At 39.4% G+C, this 21,394-nt stretch overlaps 1 protein-coding gene across 7 annotated transcripts in view; it reads right to left on the reverse strand.

Moving 5' to 3' along the window:
- Window positions 1-21,394, reverse strand: part of LOC126186509 (ATP-binding cassette sub-family C member 5-like) — a 532,505-nt gene that overhangs the window by 231,803 nt on the left and 279,308 nt on the right. For all 7 annotated transcript variants that reach the window (XM_049928217.1, XM_049928221.1, XM_049928220.1 and 4 more), the window contains one exon: window positions 10,984-11,180. In XM_049928217.1, coding sequence (XP_049784174.1) covers window positions 10,984-11,180 — 197 coding nt within the window. The remainder of the gene's footprint in view (window positions 1-10,983; window positions 11,181-21,394) is intronic.

Genomic DNA, 21,394 nt, shown 5'->3' on the forward strand with positions numbered 1-21,394 from the left:
TTTATATGACAGCAAACCTTGTTACTTAAAATGCATATCGACATTAGGTACATTTAAAGTAAAGTTGAAACAGTTCATTATTGACCACTGTTTCTACTCTGTCTCTGAATTTCTGGAGCATCATTATAAGCAAATCTGATTTACTAAATATTGTTAATTATATAATTATGTATTATATCAATTTATATTATTATTTATGTTGATTGTGTTGATCATGTAGTCACACCTAACAACTACTGGAATTATAAATTAAACTGAACTACCCTTGACTTGCCCTATACCATATGTACAAACAATGTAGTACTTCACATTACATTATTATGTACTTTGATTGTGCTAATCATGTAGTCTACTTAATAACTAAATTATGTTATCCCTAAGCTGTCTATATCATATGTACAAACAATGTACTAAAAGGATTTACTGGACCAAAAATAAAATAAATAAATAAAAAGTAGTGAACTGTATTTACTGAGACTTGTCAAATTCAAATACAACTAATTCCACTGAGCCATGTGTTTATGTTTTCAAATGCTTCAATATCTACTTTTTCAGTAAGAGCACTGGTACTAACTTTTATGTCTATACCCTTATCATCTGTAACAAGGTTAAGACTGGCATTGTCTGATAGTTCAAATTGAGGATTATTTATGTGTATCATAACAGAAGGCCCAAAATAGAATCATATGGTGCACCATGTCAGATTGCCTGAAATTACAAATTCCTGTTGCAGTGCAATTAATGTGAAACTAATATACACTACTTTCTCTGAAAAACCACGAAAGTGCTATGACTATTGTTCCTTATTTTCAGGCTTGTATGTAAATATAATGGTTCACACAATCAAATGGATGATCAAAGTCATAAAATATTCCCAAGAATAATATGTTTGAATTATTGATTGTTATATATGACAACTGTCAAGGTAAACATAACCTGTTGAATGATAATCCTCTTTGAAATCCAAGTTGTGTGCTACTGCTACCTCTTTTGTTTCCTAAGCGTTTAGTAATTCCACTGTATGCTGATGCAAAGTTCTTGGCGAAATTTAAATAATGCCAGGAGTGAAGGTTAGTTAATTAGTTAGTTACATACTCGACAGATCATTTGAACGATTCTTTTGTTGAAAAGATGTGGAGTGAAGCAGTTTACATTAAACAAATCCATGGAATAGAAGGAGTTTTCTAAGAGAAATGAGTTTAGGTTAGATTTAAAACTTGCTTCGCTACCTATCAGACATTTTATGATATTGGATAAAAGATCACAAATTTGTATGCTGAATACTGACCTCCTTTATGAGCCACTGACAGCTTTAATAATGGATAACACAGGTAATTTTTTCTGCCCAGTGTTGTGGTTGTGGACATTGCCATTTTTCTCAAATTGTCATGGATTCTTTATGACAACTTTCTTTAGCCAATATATGTACTGTGATGATGCTGTTAAAATGCCTAACTACATGAAGACTTGACTTGCCCACATGATGATCACTAGTGAACACCATGTATTATTCTTACTGCTCACTGGCAGGAGATTGATTCACTTGTTTCCAAGACTAGCAACTATAGTAAGAGCAAAAGTAGTTGAACTTCATTGATTCAGAAGCTGACTAATACACTTCTTCCAATTTCAGTTTTCTTTAATATGTACACCCAAAAATTTGGAGCATTCTTCTCAATTTACTGACTCCTGTTCATTTGGTACATCAATTGCTAGTAAGACACTATTTGTTGTACAGAATTAAATATAGTGTGTCTCCTAAAAATTAAGGGAGAGTCCATTTTCAGAGAAACACTTAATAATTCTGTGAAAAACATCATTAACAACCTCATCTGTTACTTTCTCTCTCATGGGATTTATTACAACACTAGTATCATCTTCAAAAAGTAACCCATTTTTCCATGTGGAATGTTAAGTGGAAAGTAATTCACATACGAGAACATTTATTAAGTAATGCAATACATTTTTTTTATTTTTCTGAAAGCAGGCCGGTTTTAGTCAGAATTCCAATATACCATATTATTTCCCACTCTTTTGACTACAAAACCCTAGTTTTCAACATAATGTCTGTTCAAAGCATGCCACCTTACTGGAAGGCCTGTGTGCATGCATGGTACACTCTACTGGTCATCATAGGAGCCAACGTCTTGCTGCATCAATAACCTCCCCATTGTACAATGGAGTGTGTCCTTCATTGAGCCAGACAGTTGGAAGCCAGAAAGTGCAAACAAATATAAATTCTATACTAAATATAAACATCTGGAAGACAAAATAATAGTAATCTTTAAGTATCTATTTGGTTCTAGTCTGAAACATGTTAGCAAAACCAGCCCTTAATTAATTCCAAAGTAATTAACAGTTTTGTCAAAAGTATTCTTTGCAAAATGATATATGTTAATTTTATGATTTAAACAAATAATTTGGTCTAACATTTGTAGTAGAAGAAAATGTTAAGAAGAACCAATTATTTGATGTATTCAGTTAATCGAATTAGTTAAGTTTTAATTGTAATTTCTGTAAATTAAACTTCAAACAATGTGTAGTTTCAGCACCTATTATTGTGATGATATATAAGGGCCCAATTTTTGGTCAGGAGTCAGTCAGTCCACAGCCAAGTTTCAGACGAAGAACTTGTGTTGCTTAGAATGACAACAGTGTATCAACTTAACAGTGCTCCCTGCCGCCGTTGGATAAGCGGCTGCCAGCAGCAAGTCGTATACTCTTAGCTCACTTATTTGTTACACAGTTTAATTCTTAATTTCTTTGCGTGTTTTTTGGTACTTGCATTGTTTAATTCATAAATTTCGGACATATTATAGTATTTGAGAGTTCTAGCATTGCGCTTTAGTACATGAATAGTGTAAATTTGCGTAGTCATCTGTCTTCTGTTTTTGTTTTGAACGGCCAGTGTCGGTTGGTCATAGCCAGTGTGCTCCCTGCTGCCGTTGGATAAGCAGCTGCCAGCAGCAAGTCGTATACTATTAGCTCACTTATTTGTTACATAGTTTAATTCTTAAATTCTTTTTATGTTTTTTGGCACTTGCATAGTTTAATTTATAAATTTCAGGCATATTATAATATTTGAGAGTTGTAGCATTGCATTTTAGTACCTGAATAGTGTAAAATCGCGTAGTCTCCTCCTGCCACCGAGCAGTGTGTCAGCAGTACGCAAGTAGCAGCATTACTGCATTTACTTCGCAATCTTGTATTTTTATCACCGTTTAAATGGAATGGAAGGCCTCTCCAGTTTGTCTGACGAACCACTTTCAGGCTCTGTCTCTGGCTGATACTGATCTTCGGCCGGACGTGGCTGCTTGTCCTGTTGCAGAGGTTGCCCCTCAGTCTACAAGATCCAGGCGGTCGCAGAGGGTGGGCTTACTGGTAGTTGGGAGCTCCAGCGTCAGGTGCATAATAGGGCCCTTAGGGATATGGCAGCAAGAGACGGGAAGAAAAACAATGTGCACTCCGTGTGCATACCGGGCGAGTCATTCCAGATGTGGAAAGGGTCCTTCCGGATGCCATGAAGGGTACAGGGTACACCCATCTGCAGGTGGTCGCTCATGTCGGCACCAATGATATGTGTTGCTATGGATCAGAGGAAATCCTCTCTGGCTTCCAGAATTATCTGATTTGGTGAAGACTGCCAGTCTCGCTAGCGGGATGAAAGCAGAGCTCACCATCTGCAGCATTGTCGACAGGACTGACTGCGGACCTTTGGTACAGAGCTGAGTGGAGGGTCTGAATCAGAGGCTGAGATGGTTCAGCGACTGTGTGGGCTGCAGATTCCTCAACTTGCACCATAGGGTGGTGAGGTTTCGGGTTCCGCTGGATAGGTAAGGAGTCCACTACACACAACAGGTGGCTACACAGGTAGCAGGGGTTGTGTGGCATGGACTGGGCGGTTTTTTAGGTTAGATGGCCTCGGGCAAGTACAGAAAGGGCAACAGCCTCAAAGGGTGCGGGGCAAAGTCAGGACATGCGGGGACCAAGCAGCAATCAGTATTGTAATTGTAAACTGTCGAAGCTGCATTGGTAAAGTACCGGAACTTCAAGTGCTGATAGAAAGCACCGAAGCTGAAATCGTTATAGGTACGGAAAGCTGGCTGAAGCCAGACATAAATTCTGCCGAAATTTTTACAAAAGCACAGACGGTGTTTAGAAAGGATAGATTGCATGCAACCGGTGGTGGCGTGTTTGTCGCTGTCAGTAGTAGTTTATCCTGTAGTGAAGTAGAAGTGGATAGTTCCTGTGAATTATTATGGGTGGAGGTTACACTCAACAACTGAGCTAGGTTAATAATTGGCTCCTTTTACCGACCTCCTGACTCTGCAGCAATAGTGGCAGAACAACTGAGGGAAAATCTGGAATCCATTTCACATAAATTTTCTCAGCATGTTATAGTCTTAAGTGGAGATTTCAATCTACCAGATATAGAATGGGACAGTCAGATGTTTAGGATGGGTGGTAGGGACAGAGCATCGAGTGACATTATACTGAGTGCACTATCCGAAAATTACCTCGAGCATTTAAACAGTGAACCGACTCGTGGAGATAACATCTTGGACCTACTGATAACAAACAGACCCGAACTTTTCGACTCTGTAAGCACAGAACAGGGAATCAGTGATCACATGGCTGTTGCAGCATCCCTGAATATGGAAGCAAATAGGAATATAAGAAAAAGGAGGAAGGTTTATCTGTCTAGCAAGAGTAATAGAAGGCAGAGTTCAGACTACCTAACAGATCAAAACGAAAATTTCTGTTCCGACACTGACAATGTTGAGTGTTCATGGAAAAAGTTCAAGGCAATCATGAAATGTGTTTTAGACAGGTACGTGCCGAGTAAAACTGTGAGGGACAGGAAAAACCCACCGTGGTTCAACAACAAAGTTAGGAAACTACTGTGAAAGCAAAGAGAGCTAAACTGCAAGTTTAAGCACAGCCAAAACCTCTCAGACAAACAGAAGCTAAACAATGCCAAAGTTAGCGTAAGGAGGGCTATGCATGACGCGTTCAGTGAATTCGAAACTAAAATTCTATGTACCGACTTAACAGAAAATCCTAGAAGTTCTGGTCTTATGCTAAATCAGTAAGTGGCTCGAAACAGCATATCCAGACACTCTGGCATGATGATGGCATTGAAACAGAGGATGACACGCGTAAAGCTGAAGTACTAAACACATTTTTCCAAAGCTGTTTCACAGAGGAAGACCACATTGCAGTTCCTTCTCTAAATCCTTGCACAAACGAAAAAATGGCTGACATCGAAATAAGTGTCCAAGGAATAGAAAAGCAACTGAAATCACTCAACAGAGGAAAGTGCACTGGACCTGACAGGATACCAATTCTATTCTACACAGAGTACGCGAAAGAACTTGCCCCCCTTCTAACAGCCGTGTACCGCAAGTCTCTAGAGGAATGGAATGTTCCAAATGATCGGAAAAGGGCACAGGTAGTCCCAGTCTTCAAGAAGGGTCGTCGAGCAGATGCGCAAAACTATAAACCTATATCTCTGACGTCGATCTGTTGTAGAATTTTAGAACATGTTTTTTGCTCACATATCATGGCATTTCTGGAAACCCAGAGTCTTCTCTGTAGGAATCAACATGGATTCCGGAAACAGCGATCGTGTGAGACTCAACTCGCTTTATTTGTTCAAGAGACCCAGAAAATATTAGATACAGGTTCCCAGGTGGATGCCATTTTCCTTGACTTCCGGAAGGCGTTCGACACAGTTCCACACTGTCGCCTGATAAACAAAGTAAGAGCCTAAGGAATATCAGACCAGCTGTGTGGCTGGATTGAAGAGTTTCTAGCAAACAGAACACAGCATGATGTTCTCAATGGAGAGACGTCTACAGACGTTAAAGTAACCTCTGGTGTGCCACAGGGGAGTGTTATGGGACCATTGCTTTTCACAATATATATAAATGACCTAGTAGATAGTGTCGGAAGTTCCATGCGGCTTTTCACAAATGATGCTGTAGTACACAGAGAAGTTGCAGCATTAGAAAATTGCAGCAAAATGCAGGAAGACCTGCAGCGGATAGGCACTTGGTGCAGGGAGTGGCAACTGACCCTTAACATAGACAAATGTAATGTATTGCGAATACATATTGTATGATTATATGATAGCGGAACAAACACTGGTAGCAGTTACTTCTGTAAAATATCTGGGAGTATGCGTGCGGAACGACTTGAAGTGGAATGATCATATAAAATTAATTGTTGGTATGGTGGGTGCGAGGTTGAGATTCATTGGGAGAGTCCTTAGAAAATGTAGTCCATCAACAAAGGAGGTGGCTTACAAAACACTCGTTCGACCTATACTTGAGTATTGCTCATCAGTGTGGGATCCGTACCAGGTCGGGTTGACAGAGGAAATAGAGAATATCCAAAGAAGAGTGGCACGTTTCATCACAGGGTTATTTGGTAAGCGCGATAGCGTTACGGAGATGTTTAGCAAACTCAAGTGGCAGACTCTGCAAGAGAGGCGCTCTGCATCGCGGTGTAGCTTGCTGTCCAGGTTTCAAGAGGGTGCGTTTCTGGATGAGGTATCGAATATATTGCTTCCCCCTACTTATACCTCCCATGGAGATCACGAATGTAAAATTAGAGAGATTTCAGTGCGCATGAGGGCTTTCCGGCAGTCGTTCTTACCGTGAACCATACGTAACTGGAACAGGAAAGGGAGGTAATGACAGTGGCACATAAAGTGCCCTCCGCCACACACTGTTGGGTGGCTTGCGGAGTATAAATGTAGATGTAGATGTAGATGAAATAATTGTTACACCAGTAGGCCATGCATTAAAGCAATGACAGTGACTGTTCAATGTATTTGAAGTACTGTGAACTATGGGGTTATGTTTTTACTGCTCGTAGATGTTCAACAGTAAACTATTGTAGCAGTATGTCAAGGTTCACCTGCAAACTATTAATGAGGCTTATGGAAAGTTTAAATAATAGTGCACTGTCCATACATATATAACTGTGTATTATTGGGGGGTTGTGCAAAGTGAAAGTAAACTACAGTGAAACGCAAATGTGTACCTGTTGGTTACATCATTTACAGTCAGTGTCCAAATTACAAAACCCATTTTTCAACCAGTGTAGAAAAACAGTACCTCAACACTGAGGATAACAAATGAAGGAATAAACAGAGCAGGAGGAATTGTTACAACGTATAGTGCCGTCACCACTTGAAACTTTATGAAACTGTAAGTGATGAAGCGAGGGCATTCTATGATGTCCCACAACAAACTCCACATTTTGTCATCCTAAACTAACCGAGAAAAAAATGTGTTGCAGGAGAGCTTCTGTGAAGTTTGGAAGGTAGGAGACAAGGTACTGGTGGAATTAAAGCTGTGGGGACGGGGCGTGAGTCGTGCTTGGGTAGCTCAGTTGGTAGAGCACTTGCCTGCGAAATGCAAAGGTCCCGAGTTCGAGTCTTGGTCCGGCACACAGTTTTAATCTGCCAGGAAGTTTCATATCAGCACACGCTCCGCTGTAGAGTGAAAATTTCATTCTATTCTCATTTGTTTGTTCTGAATGGCCAGCGACTATTGGTCATAGCTCATTCAAGCTCCACCTCTGCTCGTTAAACATCAGGAGTGTAGCAAGTTACATATTTATGTATGCTTTATAGTTAAATCTTGGGTTATTAGTACTAGGATAGATAGCATGTGGGCATGCTGTGCGTGAATGGAGGAGGAGCTGGACACAGTTCATGAATAGCAGAACATGGGTTTGGGCATGGTAAGACATCTTCATGCTGCTACCTCAGGATAGAGCGGTGGCAGAGAATCTGGCACATCACATAGGGTATATCAGGTGTACATTCAACCTGTACGTGGACTTCTGGCCACTCCTTCAGTATGGTTCTAGCAGGCACATGGGGACTGGGGTTTGCTACTTATCAAGAGCTCCAATGTTAGGCACATTTGGGTGAAAAGCATCTGGCACTGGAAATTTGTCTAATACGCGCTCTGTATGTCTATCAGGTGGCCTCATCTGGGATGTGACGGAGGGACTGCCTGCAACAACTGAGAGTGCAAGGTACAGTCCTCTGCAAGCCATGGCTTACCTCAGTGCTGATGACATTTGTCACTTTGGTTCTGAGCCCAACATCAGTTCACATGGGTGACTGGCAGAAGTAGTCAAGACTGGTGGTTGGTGGCCAAACTCGTTGGTTGCAAGCAGAGATCACAATTTGCAGCATCACACCCAGAGTTGATCGAGGTCCTTTTGTTTGGAGGGTCTCAACAAAAGCACCATTCTTGATAGTCTTGGCTGCAGATTTCTGTATCTCTGTTATGAGGCAGAGAATTGTAGGACTCCCCTTGATAGGTCAGGGGTGCTCTAGACAAAGGAAGTACGAACTAGGAGAGCAGAGTACTTGTACAGTGCACAGGCATTTTTGTCTGGCTAACCAGTAGTTTGGGTTCTCTGATGAATGTTAGTCAGTTGATGCGCAAAGAGTAAAATCAGATTGCACACAAAGTTTTAACATCAAATTGTAGAATTATTAATTACAAAGTTCCTGAATTTACTGCACTCCAGAAAATTGTTACATCAAATTATTCTTGGAACTGAGACTGGCTGAAATCTATAGAAAGCTCCAAAATGTTTAGTAAGGCATGGTACATATATCTGAAAGACATATTAGATGCCACAGGAGGGTGAAAAGTTGTTACAGTTGACAAAAATATTGTCTCTATAGAAGTTGAAATTGAGTCTAACTGTGACATTTTCTGGACACAAAGTAACAGGTCTACATGAGCACAAGTTAACTATCAGGCTTTTTTAGAATCATTCAAAGAAAGGATACACTCACTACCACAGAAATAGCCAGATCATGCGGTATTAGTTGGAGGTGACTTTGATATACTGAGTATAGACTGGGACAGCCACAGATTCACTGCAGGTGATAAGGACAGACAGTCTTGTGAGGCAGTGTTGAACACATTTTCTGAATACTGTCAAGAGCAGCTAGTTCAACAGCCCACAATCAATGGAAACATTTAAGACCTTGTAGCAATAAACAGACTTGACCTTACTGACAGTGTTCGTACAGAGAAAGGGATTAGTGAAATAATGTCATCACAGCAATGGTGATTACTAAAGCTGTAAATCCATCAAGAAGGCTAGGTGAGTATTTTGGTTAGAAAGAACAAATAAGCAGTTATCATCATCCCACTTAGACAGTGAATGGCTATCATATTGTTCCAATATGATGAACACAGATGAATTATGGGGAAGCTTTAAACTGATTGTAAATCATACTCTGGAGAAGTATGTCCTGAGTAAGTGGATTAAGCATGGAAAAGACACATCATGTTTTAATAGCAAAATTTTGAAAATGGTGAGTTAACAGAGACAGTTGCACTTTTGGTTCAAAAAAGAATGCGTAAAGGATGATAGACAAAAGTTCTTAGAAATTCATGTATTTGTAAAAATCTCAATGCTTGAAGCAAGAAACAACTTCCACTGTCATACCTTAGCAAAAGATCTTGTGAAGAACCTGAGAAAATTCTGGTTCTACATAAAAATGATAAGCAGGCCTAACGCTTCTATCCAGTCACTAGTTGATCAGTCTGCTGTGGCAATAAAAGACATCAAAACGATACCTGAAGTTTTAAATTTCTCAATTCAGAAATCATTCACATAGAACTGTATAAATCTACCACTGCACATTCTCCCAAATAGAGGACATAGTAATAGGCATCCCTGGTGTAAAGGATCAACTGAAAGAGTTGAAAACAAATAAGTCCCCAAGTCTGGATAAAATCCCTATTTGGTTTCACAGAGAGAACTCTACATTGGCCCCTTACTCAGCCTGCATTTATCGTGAATCTCTTGTCCAATGCAAACTCTCAAGTGAGTGGAAAAAATGCATTTCTTTCTGTATATTAGAAGGCTACAGGAACGAATTTGCAAAATTACAGACCAATATCCCTAGCATTGGTTTCCTGCAGAATTCTTCAGCTTATTCTGAATACAATAAATTATCTTGAGAAAGGGAAGTTTCTGCCCACAAATCAACATGGATTTAGAATGCATCACTTGTTCGGAACTCAGCTTGCTCTTTTCTGACATGATATTCTTTGAACCATGGATGAAGCGCAAGAGGCTGATTTCATATTCCTACATTTCTAGAAATCGTTTTACATGTGCCCCACTAAAGACTGTTAACAAAGATGCAAGCATACTGATTAGGTTCCCAGGTATAAGAGTGGCTTGATGACTTCTTAGTAACAGACCTGTGTATGTTGACTTTGATAGTGTGAGAAAGGCGATCTCTGTTACCTCTCCAAATTAATGCATATCTGCTGTTAATTACAGAGCAATCTTCAGCTTACTATTGTTAAGAGGTTTTGCCAGTCCAGCTCTGTTTTTGCTGTTGCAGAATTTAGCCTGCATGATTATTCTTCATAACTTTTTTTATGCAGAAAACTGTAAATCAGAACACACCTGGCAGTGGCAGCAGTTCTTTTGAAATATTAATAAAACAATAATCATTTCAGCTCATTGACATAATTATTTTTTGTGTTAACAATGAGTGATAACACTTAGAAATTGCTTGTGCTGGCTTCCCTCTTTTGTCATGTGTATCATTAAATAAAGAAGTCAAATAAATTACCCTGGCTTTGAATCTCCAAATACAACAAAAACAATAAAAATGGTGAGTTGTACTTTAACATGTTGACTACCCCAATTAACATAAGAAAGCCTGAGCTTTGTCATTTCAGATTAGTACATTAAGCTGCAGGTGATGGTATAACAGTTTCTACAATAACATATAATAGCATATAGTTAGTAGCTTACAGGAAAGTTCAACTTAAGTAAGATGTGTCATTATGTACATTGCCCTAATGCACCTTGTAAAGAGAATGTCAACAACAGTTGCTATTATCACTAGTACAACCACTATCCCCACCACCACAACCACCAGCACCAACACTGATATTGCTTTCTCTCTCATACCGTTTGGCCTCAAATGTTTCTCCAAACAATACATTCTCCTTCAGAGTTGCATTTTGTATCCAAGCTTCTTGGCTAACATAAGCACAGGAGCCATCCCTAAATACATGTCCTGAAGTAATTCTCATTTGTCCAAGTGCTGCTAAGAGTAATGATGTTTTTCCAGAACCAACAGGACCACAAATACCAATCAGCTGACCCTATTCAAAACAAAAGATAAGTAATTGTTAATGAGAACTTTGGTGGTCTTTACAATGATAATCAACTCAAACACCAATTTTCCTATTTTTAAAAGTATTGTCTTAATGAGAGCACGCATAGTAGTAAGTCTGTTTACAAGGAAAGAACACGTTTATCATCACATCTTATGGGTATTCAGCACAGACTCTAGAACATATAGATTCTTTGTCACAGCTATAAAAAAATGTGCAATGTTTAAATAGCAAAATGGGTGAAACAGAAGAGCTCCTAAATGACTGTTAAGGCATCACTAGGCACAGCTCACAGAAAAACAATCAAGCAGTACTCGAATTACATATTTTGAATTATCTATGTAAAGGAAAACATTAATTTATGTACACGACATATCACAATTTGATAATTTCTCCTAGATTTTAGAAAATCTTGAGTGATTCTAAATAAAATAAAAAATCAATCAAAATGCATTGTCATGCACCCTAACTCACATAAATTTCACAAATGAAAGTGAAAAAAAAAAGTCATCTGGTTAATTTATCAGTATTTTATATTATATCATCAAATGTATGAGACACATGTTCTACAACTCCATCTATATTCTGCAGTCTGACCTATGATATGTAGCAGAAAGTACTTCAGTGAAAATCATCAATTGACAATATAATGTAAATGGATAGATAAAAAAAAATTACTCACGAAGCAGTCGCAGGAGAAAACACACACACACACACACACACACACACACACACACACACACACACAAGTTTAACTCTGATAAGATTTCAGAGACAATGTCTCCTTCTTCTGGCAGAAGAGGTGAAGGGAAAGAAAGAGGGTGAAAGGAAAGGACTGGAGAGGCTGAGCTCTTAACTGAGGATAGTATCAGGTATATCACTGACAATGCTTCTCACTCCTGATGGGAAGATTGTACCAATCTTTCAGTGATATGACAAGCCTTGGACAAATCATTCTGCAGAGCAAGTAAATGCTGAGTTCAGGATTAGTTCAAAAGGGTAGAGCAATCACACATGGTATGACTGATGCATCACCCCTAAAGTGGCCAACATGCCCAACAGCTGAATGTTTCTGGGAAGAGATTATTTGCATGAATAATTTCCAGAATCATTCAGTATAACCAAAGCAGTCTGTCCAATTACCGTGCTTTCTTACAATTTTATTAAACCTCTTTTAAGGTACAAACTTCTGACAGACTGTAAACATAGTGGCACCAGTTAGTAAATAAACAGAAAACATCATGTTGGACAGTACAAAAAGGACAAACAAAATATGTCTAGACTTTTCTGTCAAAACACAAGAAGCATATTAAATAAAAAAGAGGAGCCCCTCATATGGTGATGTGAAATTGAAAAATTTAGAGACATTTCTAGAAGTATTCTACTAGTGAAAAGAATATCATTAAGAAGTCACAGAAACAAAATGGATGCACCTAGATGGCTACAACCTAGTATCACATTACTGTAGGCATAGTAAATAAAAAAGGAGACTAGTTATACACGCAAAAAGTAGAATAAAGCCACAGCACATATAGCTGAATAAGTACTATGTTACATGGGTCTTTGACTGCTGTACTAAGTAACAGACTTGTAAACATACAAAACAGCAGTTCTGACAACAATCAGCCCACAACAAGATGGGTTTTAAACTTAATTAAGCAATTACATTTAGCAGAAACAAGTAGAAATCACTGTATCCAAAAATTTCAACATTGATTTCATCTGAGACAGTGTTGATTTAGAGCACTTGTGGGTACTGAAGTTCAGTTTTGGTTTATTCTCTATGCTTAACACTCCAAACAAGAATAGATGGCATTATGGAAAAATGATTGATGATTTCTTTCCAACTCTAACTGTCTATCACCAAATAAATATTAGCCCCTAACAAATGATTTGTCTGACCGCAACTGTCATGTGGCAGCAATAAGAATGTCATGTAAGAAGGGAAAAGTATTGTTTGTCTGCCGAGTGAACTAGTCCTGGCGATTTTCCATTATTTCCATAATTCTGTGGTGGGAGGCCATCTGGGAGTCGCCAAGACTATTGCTAAGATTCGGGAGCATCTAACCTGGGCAACATTGTATAAGAACATTCATAGATTAGTAGAGCAATGCCACATTTGTAGGGAGTCCAAGCCCAACTCTAATGCGAGGAGAGGGTTGCTGCAATCTACCAGGGAGACTGCACCAATGGACAAGGCGTTCATTGATTATATAGGACCTTTACCAAGAACGTGGAATGGCAATAGATATATATTGTTAGTGGTGGATGCATTCACACGCTTTGTATGGCTCGTCCCTAGTAGTGGAATAACAGTGGGTTTAACCATTCGCCATCTGACTACCATTTTTTCAATCTTTGGTCTACCAAGGTTGCTCGTTAGTGGTAACGCCCCTGCTTTCGTGTCATGGCAGTTTAGGAGATTTTGTTTTGAAAGTGCTATACGTCATATCACTACTATTCCCTACTACCTGCAACCTTCATTTGCGGAGAGAGTGAATTGCAATCTTAAGGCCGCTTCCATAGCCTCCCACCAAAAGTCACAGTGAAGATGGCACAAGATGATCCCATGATTGAACTTAGCCTTCAACTCCGCCTGCCACGAAGCGTGTAAGGCTGCCCCTCTCTCTCTGATGCTTAGTTATCCTGTGAACTACCCACTCGCCAATTTGTGGTCCATCAATGATTTACTGCCCAAGGAGGTGACTAGCGAGTTCATTCAGCAGAATCAAAAACGTGCCAGGAAGAATATCGAGCTTGCACACTGGAAACTAGTGCAGCCATACAATGATGGGCACTGTCCATTTAAGGCCCAACCAGGGACAACAGTTTTCATTCATAATTTTGTGGCAGGGGGCAAGGGAAAGAAAAAATCTTGAGCAAGTTATCACCATGTTTTTTGGGACCCTGCCAGGTGTTATGGGTCCTGAACACAGTCAGGTTGCTGGTTCAGAATAGTCGGATGGGGAAAACCTCATGGGTCTACATCTCTCAGATCAAGGGAGGGAGCTAGCTCTGGTCTCGTCTTGGATGAATGGGGGATGGTTTTCTGTTTTCTGAGGGGGAGGATGAGCAATGTGGCTCATTCAGTGATATCCCGGCTGCCGGAATGGGTCATCTTTCCGGTGGTGTAGGCAGAGCGCGCGGTGGCACCCAACTACTGGGCCAATCGGGGAGTGATGGGTAAGCTCTAGTAAGTAGCGAGGATTTTGCTTTGAGATGCTGAGCAGTAATGTCATTTGGGAGGTCTGGTGGACAGTACAGGCTCCGTGCGAGGCATCAGGAAGAGCACATCTAAAAGGGACTGTTTACCTGGTTGACGACACCATAGCAAATATCACTGCCATGGAAGCAGTCATGTTACTGGGAAGCCGTTGGTGTATTTTGCTTCCTGCATGTCTCCTGGCACCGGGATCTGCGGTGGCTGACTTCATTGAACAAGCAAGAGGGTAAGGTTCTTGCTTGTGCTGTAAATTGTGGCTGGAATTAACTACTGGGTTCCATGCTGTTGACTTCATTTTCTTGGCCAGCCATTGCTACTCCTACTACTGAGTCTGTCCGTGAATGTGTTAATTTCAACTTGCTCAGTATGCAAGGTTCTAATAAGAGCTGTATGTGATGTGATGATTAACATTTACTAGGGCATGGAGTGCTGATAAATTATGTGCATAGATTGCTAGTGTCAGTGTTAACCACCATTGAAAACGGTTTGGCTGGTCCTTGTCTAAGTGCTGCCTGGTTATTGAATTTATATCAAATGACAGAGTAAGCTGGCCAATTGCTAGAGATATACATGGATAAAATTTTCCCTGGATATATTTTGCTGCAAATTACAAAAACATTACTGTTATGTTTCTATCTGAAGTGATAGTGTGTCTGAGAGTTGTGTGTCTACATCTAAATGAGTAGTAGGATGAATTCTTACAAGTTACTGAGAGGCCAGGTCCTGGGTTACCACCTGCTTGTGCTGTTGTGTATTTTCCGTCCCCTTTACCCACGTGTGCCGGCTGGCCATGTATCTAGTTCACTCGTGGCTTAATGTATAATTGGCCTTACACACATAAGATAATAGATTTGTACTGCAGATGATGTGCTGTAATGAATTATTGTCTTTCTAGTTACTTAAGGCAGATGTCAGTCTGTTGTAGATACCCACTAGTTATGGGATTTCTCATGCCTATTTGTGACCATTGCTGCTCCCATTTGGCAGTCAATGTCAAGCCTGTATTGGAAACAGCTGAGTGTGCAGGTGTCCACTTCTGGGCATAGTTTGTTGAATCCCATGAGGTTTCTTGGTCACATGAAATTTTATGTTTTATATCCTGCATTGTTGGGTGCTTGCCATTTAACTAACATGGTTGTTTGCCATGGTATCTGAATTGTTGTTGCCTGTACTCTGAATTACTTTGGTAATACCAATCACTGCAGTAACAAAAGACTACATTTCCTCGTTAAATTTTAGTAAATTGTTCTTCAGGTTGATCATAGTTTTTTGAGTAAATAATTTTTAACTCATTTCACTAAATGTGTAATAGGCCATAAATGCCGTGGTTTATGAATGTTTAAATTTTTAAGTAACTTGCTCTCACCTAAATGGTAATTTTAAAAATGTGTTGATGTTTTTATTTGTTATTTGTCTTGTTTAAATGTGCCAAAAAATATTCAGTGCAACTGACGATGGTGATTGCCTGATGTGTCACTTGGTCCAGTCCTACCACACACAGCCTATTGTGCTGAGCTTGTGTCGTTGCGTAAAGGTTGAATTCCATGCTGTGCCGACTCAATTGTATAATTCAGAGGGAATTTTCGACATTAATAACCCAGTTTTTATTTACAACTGGTCATGGACAATTACAGTAGATGCTAAGAGAAAAAGTGGCTAAAGCTGGGTCAAAGTATCTTGTGCCAAGAAAAGAGAGCTTTATTTTATACCTACAGAGGGCGAAACACCATCATAATAAAATAAAAGAAATCAGAGCTCACACGGACAGTTTTAAGTGTTCATTTTTACCATCCACCACTCAAGAGTGAAGTTGTAGAGAAATAGCTTGAAGGTGGCTCAATAAATCATGTGTCAGAGGCTTAATTGTGAATCGCAGAGTAATTATGTAGAGGTAGATGTAGATGACTAGCTGAATCAAGACTTACAAGTGTACTAGAAGAATTTTGCAAAATTCTTCAGCATATGGTTTAAAATGAGAAAAAATGCACTACACACAAAATTTTAAAGTTATATTATGTTTCATAGTCCCAGAGAGATGTGCAGCAACGAATAGCCAGTGGCAGGTACTCTCTGTTCAGGACACAAACAGGTACACAAGCTCTGCTGCCTTATATTCAAAGGAAGTAGCTCCCAACAGTGATCTCTCAGCAAAAGAGGCCAGTAAAAGATCCAGAGAACATACATCATTATGTACAATTGTTGCTAACATTAAGTTCTATGTAAATAAGTTCAGATGGATTGGATTTTTAACTTGAAAAAAAAAATCACTAAAGTACAGTTCACAATATATGATTTATTTTCTCATTAACGAATGCAACCGTGGTCTAGTGGTAACATCTTTGATTAGTAATTAAAATGTCCTCAGTCTCTGGTTCAAAACCTGTTACCTGTTAAATTTTGATTGATAATCAGCACTGGTGGCTGAAGACTTCCAGCGTAGGAAGTCACCCTCATTCTGTCATTGGCCTTGTCAAAGAGGGCAGAAGAGCAGACAGAGATTCTGGGGACACTGTCTTGTCGTTGGGGTGGGAAATGGCTCCTAAGGGCGCAAGAATCAGCAATGATCAACAGCATGAGGATGCAGAAGATAATGGAAACCACTACATTAAAGACAAATAATGTGTATGCACAGGGTATGTGGCCTGTGACTGTAAAAAGAGTCATTATTACCTCTCCATTGATAAAATATTCTAGAATAGTCTCCCACTTGGACCTTCAGGAGAGGACTGCCATGGGGGAAATGACCATGAGAAAAAGAGTGAATCACCAACGAAAGGGTAAGGTTCTACGATTGGGGCATGGATCATGGTAAGTAAGCTAGAAAATCTGAAAAGGGAAATGCAAAAGCTCAATCTAGATGTAGTAGAGGTCAGTGAAGGGCAATGGAAAGAAGACAAGGATTTCTGGTCAGATGAGTGCAGGGTAATATCAACAGCAGCAGAAAATGGTATAACGAGAGTAGGATTCATTATGAATAGGAAGGTAGGGCAAAGAGTGTGTTATTGTGAACAGTTCATTGTTCTTATCAGAATCAATAGCAAACCAACAGCGACAACGATAGTTCAGGTATACATGCCAATGTCGCAAACTGAAGATAAAGAGGTGGAGAAAGTATATGAGGATATCGAAAGGGTAAAACAGTATGTAAAGGGAGATGAAAATCTAATAGTCATGGGAAACTGGAATGCAGTTGTAGGGGAAAAGTAGAATAAAAGGTTACAGTAGAATATGGGCTTGGGACAAGGGATGAGAAAGAAGAAAGACTAATTAAGTTTTGTAATAAATTTCAGCTAGACGAGGTATACTTGAAAGGCTGAGTGATAAGGGAAGATTTCAGTTAGATTGCATCATGGTCAGACAGAGATTCTGAAATCAGATACCAGATTGTCACTTGTACCCAGGAGCAGATATAGACTCAGATCACAATGTAATAGTGATGAAGAGTAGGCTGAAGTTCAAGAGACTAGTCAGGAAGAATCAATATGCAAAGAAGTGGGATACAGAAGTACTGAGGAATGATGAGATACACTTGAAGTTCTCTAAGGCTAAAAAAAACTTTGTGTTCAGCCTTAGGGCAGGTCTTGTCATGGGGGAAGCCTCGTCAGAAAGGTCCACCGCATGAGGGTCTAGGGAAGTGATTCCAGTGGTTGTTTCCTGTTGCCTTCCACTTATGATGATGAAATGATAATGAGGAAAACACAACACCCAGTTCCTGAGCTGAGAAAATCCCAGACCCAGCCGGGAATTGAACCCAAACCCCTTGGCGTGACTGACTGCCACGCTGACCACTCAGCTATCAGGGCAGACCTAAGGCTATAGATACAGCAATAAGGAATAGCTCAGTAGGCAGTACAGTTGAAGAGGAATGGACATCTCTCAAAAGGACAATCACAGGAGTTGGAAAGAAAGACATAGGTACAAAGAAGGTAAGTGTGAAGAAACCATGAGTAACAGAAGAAGTACTTCAGCTGATCAATGAAAGAAGGAAGTATAAAAGCATTCATGGAAATTCAGGAATACAGAAATACAACTCACTGCAGAATGAAATAAACTGGAAGTGCAGAGAAGCTAAGATGAAATGGCTGCATGAAAGATGTGAAGAAATCGAAAATGAAATGATTGTCAGAAGGACTGAGTCAACATATAGGAAAGTCAAAACAATCTTCAGTGAAATTAAAAGGAAAGGTGGTAACATTAAGAGTGCAACGGGAATTCCACTGTTAAGTGCAGAGGAGGGAGTGGATAGGTGGAAAGAGTACACTGAAGGTCTCTATGAGGGGGAAGATTTGTCTGATGTGATAGAACAAGAAACAGGAATCAATTTAGAAGAGATAAGGGATCCAGTAATAGAATCAGAATTTAAGAGACTTTGGAGGATGTAAGATCAAATAAGGCACAAGAGATAGGTAACATTCCACCAGAATTTCTAAAATCATTGGTGGAAGTGGCAACAAAACAACTATTCACGTTGGTGTGCTGAATGTATAAGTCTGACAACAAACCACCTGACTTTCAGAAAAAATATCATCCACACAATTCTGAAGAGTGCAGGAGCTGACATGAGTGATAATTATCGCACAAGCAGCTTAATAGCTCATGTATCAAAGTTGCTGACAAGAATAATATACAGAAGAATGGAAAAGAAAATTGAGGGTGTATTAGATGATGGTCAGTTTGGCTTTAGGAAAGGTAAAGACACTAGGGAGGAATTTCTGGCACTGTGGTTGATAATGGAAGCAAGACTAAAGAAAAATGAAGACACATTTACTGGATCTGTTGAACTGGAAAAAGCATAGGGCAATGTAGAAAGGAGCAAAATGAATTTCTGAGAATAGGGCTAAGCTATAGGGAGAGATGAGTAATATACAATATGTACAAGAGCCAAGAGGGAATAATAGGAGTGGACGACCAAGAACAAAGTGCTCGGATTAAAAAGGGTGTAATACTAGTGTTCAATCTGTACATCAAAGAAGCAATGATGAAAATAAAAGAAATGTTTGGGAGTGGAATTAAAATTCAAGGTGAAAGGATATCAATGATATGATTTGGCAATGACATTGCTATCCTGAGTGAAAATGAAGAAGATTTACATGATCTGCTGAATGGAATGAACAGTCTAATGAGTACAGAATATGGATTGAGAGTAAACCAAAGAAAGATGAAAGTAATGAAAAGTAGCAGAAATGAGAACAGTGATAAACTTAACATCAGGATTGAGGGACAAGAAGCAGATGAAGTTATGGAATTCTACTACCTAGGCAGCAAAACAACCAATGAGGATGGAGCAAGGAGGACATCAAAAGCAGATCAGCACTGGCAAAAAGGGCATTCCTGGCCAAGAGAAGTCTACTAGTACCAAACATAGGACTTAATTTGAGGAAGAAATTTCTGAGAATGTATGTTTGGAGGACAGCATTGTATGGTAGTGAAACATGGACTGTAGGAAAACTGGGACAGAAGAGAATTATATCATTTGAGATGTGCTGCTACAGACAAATGTTGAAAATTAGGTGGACTGATAAGGTAAGGAATGAGGAGGTTCTGTGCAGAATCGGAGAGGAAAGGAATATATGGAAAACTCTGACAAGGAGAAGGGACAGGATGATACGACATCTGTTAAGATGTCAGCGAATGACTTCTATGGTACTAGAGGACTGCAGAGGGTAACAACTGTAGGAGAAGACAGATTCTGGAATACACCCAGCAAATAACTGAGGACATAGGTTGCAAGTGCTTCTCTGAGATGAAGAGGTTGGCATAGGAGAGGAATTTGTGGCGGGCTGCATCAAACCATTCAAGAGACTGATGACTCAAAAATGACTACAGCTAAGGAGAGAAGCTGTTGGATAGTCTGTGTTGTCCTGTCTTGCTGCTTTGGCAAAGAAGAATCAACATCTGCCAAGCTGGCTGGTACTTTAAAAAAATGAAAGGTCAACATTTTGAAAATAATATTGCGATGGAAAACAATGGGTTTTCAAAGGTGGGAAAATATTTCTGCCTCACAGCTGCAACTCAGGAGAGTTGTCGGATTGATGCTATATAAGTATGTGCAATGTTAAATATTAAGGGACTGGAAAGGGATGTCATGGACCAAAAGCAGAGTTATGAAAGTACTTCAAAACCACACAGATTTTCACCTAAATCTGTGCTGTGCAAGTATACATACTGTACCAGAATTACTTTCCTTTTCAGAAGAAAAATTGTTGGTCTGCTCTGCATATGCTTGAATATATTTAATCTTTTCCTCATGGTCGTTATGGACAATAGTAGGAAATAATGTGCTTTTTGCATTGTGTTGGAAAACTGGCATTAAGATTTTTCAGACTAAGGCTCTATGCAATGCACGTTACTTTTTTGTGCTGTCTCGTACTGGAGTTTGTTGAGCATTTATGTGATACACACTGACTTGATAAATTCACGATGAAGTGTGCACCTCTTCTTAGAATATCTTGTATCTCTTGGATTAATAATATTTGATACGGATACCAGACCAATGAAAAACACACAATAACCGGGCAAATTGAGGTTTGTAGATGAAACACTCTTCCTTGCTATTCTTCTGCTAAGCCTGTCTGGCATCTGTGTTACCCACAGCTAGAGTCTTGTAGTAATTCTATCTCAATGTGTGCAAAACTGACACTTCTAGATATTAGAATGTTGAGACTTATTCTAGTGACTGATATTGAGCACATACTCAAATGATATAAGGTGTTTTTTGTCTATTTATATATATTGCATTCATTTACGTTGAGTGTATGAGTTCCTACCTAGGGCTGAATGTCTCCATGCCTTCTTGCAGTTTGTAATAATTTTATGATGGTATGACACCCCTGCACACAACTGCATCAATTACAAAAGTGTTACAGAGATATAAAAGATTTCCTACAAGTTATTAATATATATCATGGATAGTAGTTCCAATTGCACTTCTTGGAGATACTTCACTTTAGACAATATCTTCACTTCTGACAATGTCTCC

This window comes from Schistocerca cancellata, chromosome 1 (assembly GCF_023864275.1).
Source record: "Schistocerca cancellata isolate TAMUIC-IGC-003103 chromosome 1, iqSchCanc2.1, whole genome shotgun sequence".
Taxonomy (NCBI): domain Eukaryota; kingdom Metazoa; phylum Arthropoda; class Insecta; order Orthoptera; family Acrididae; genus Schistocerca; species Schistocerca cancellata.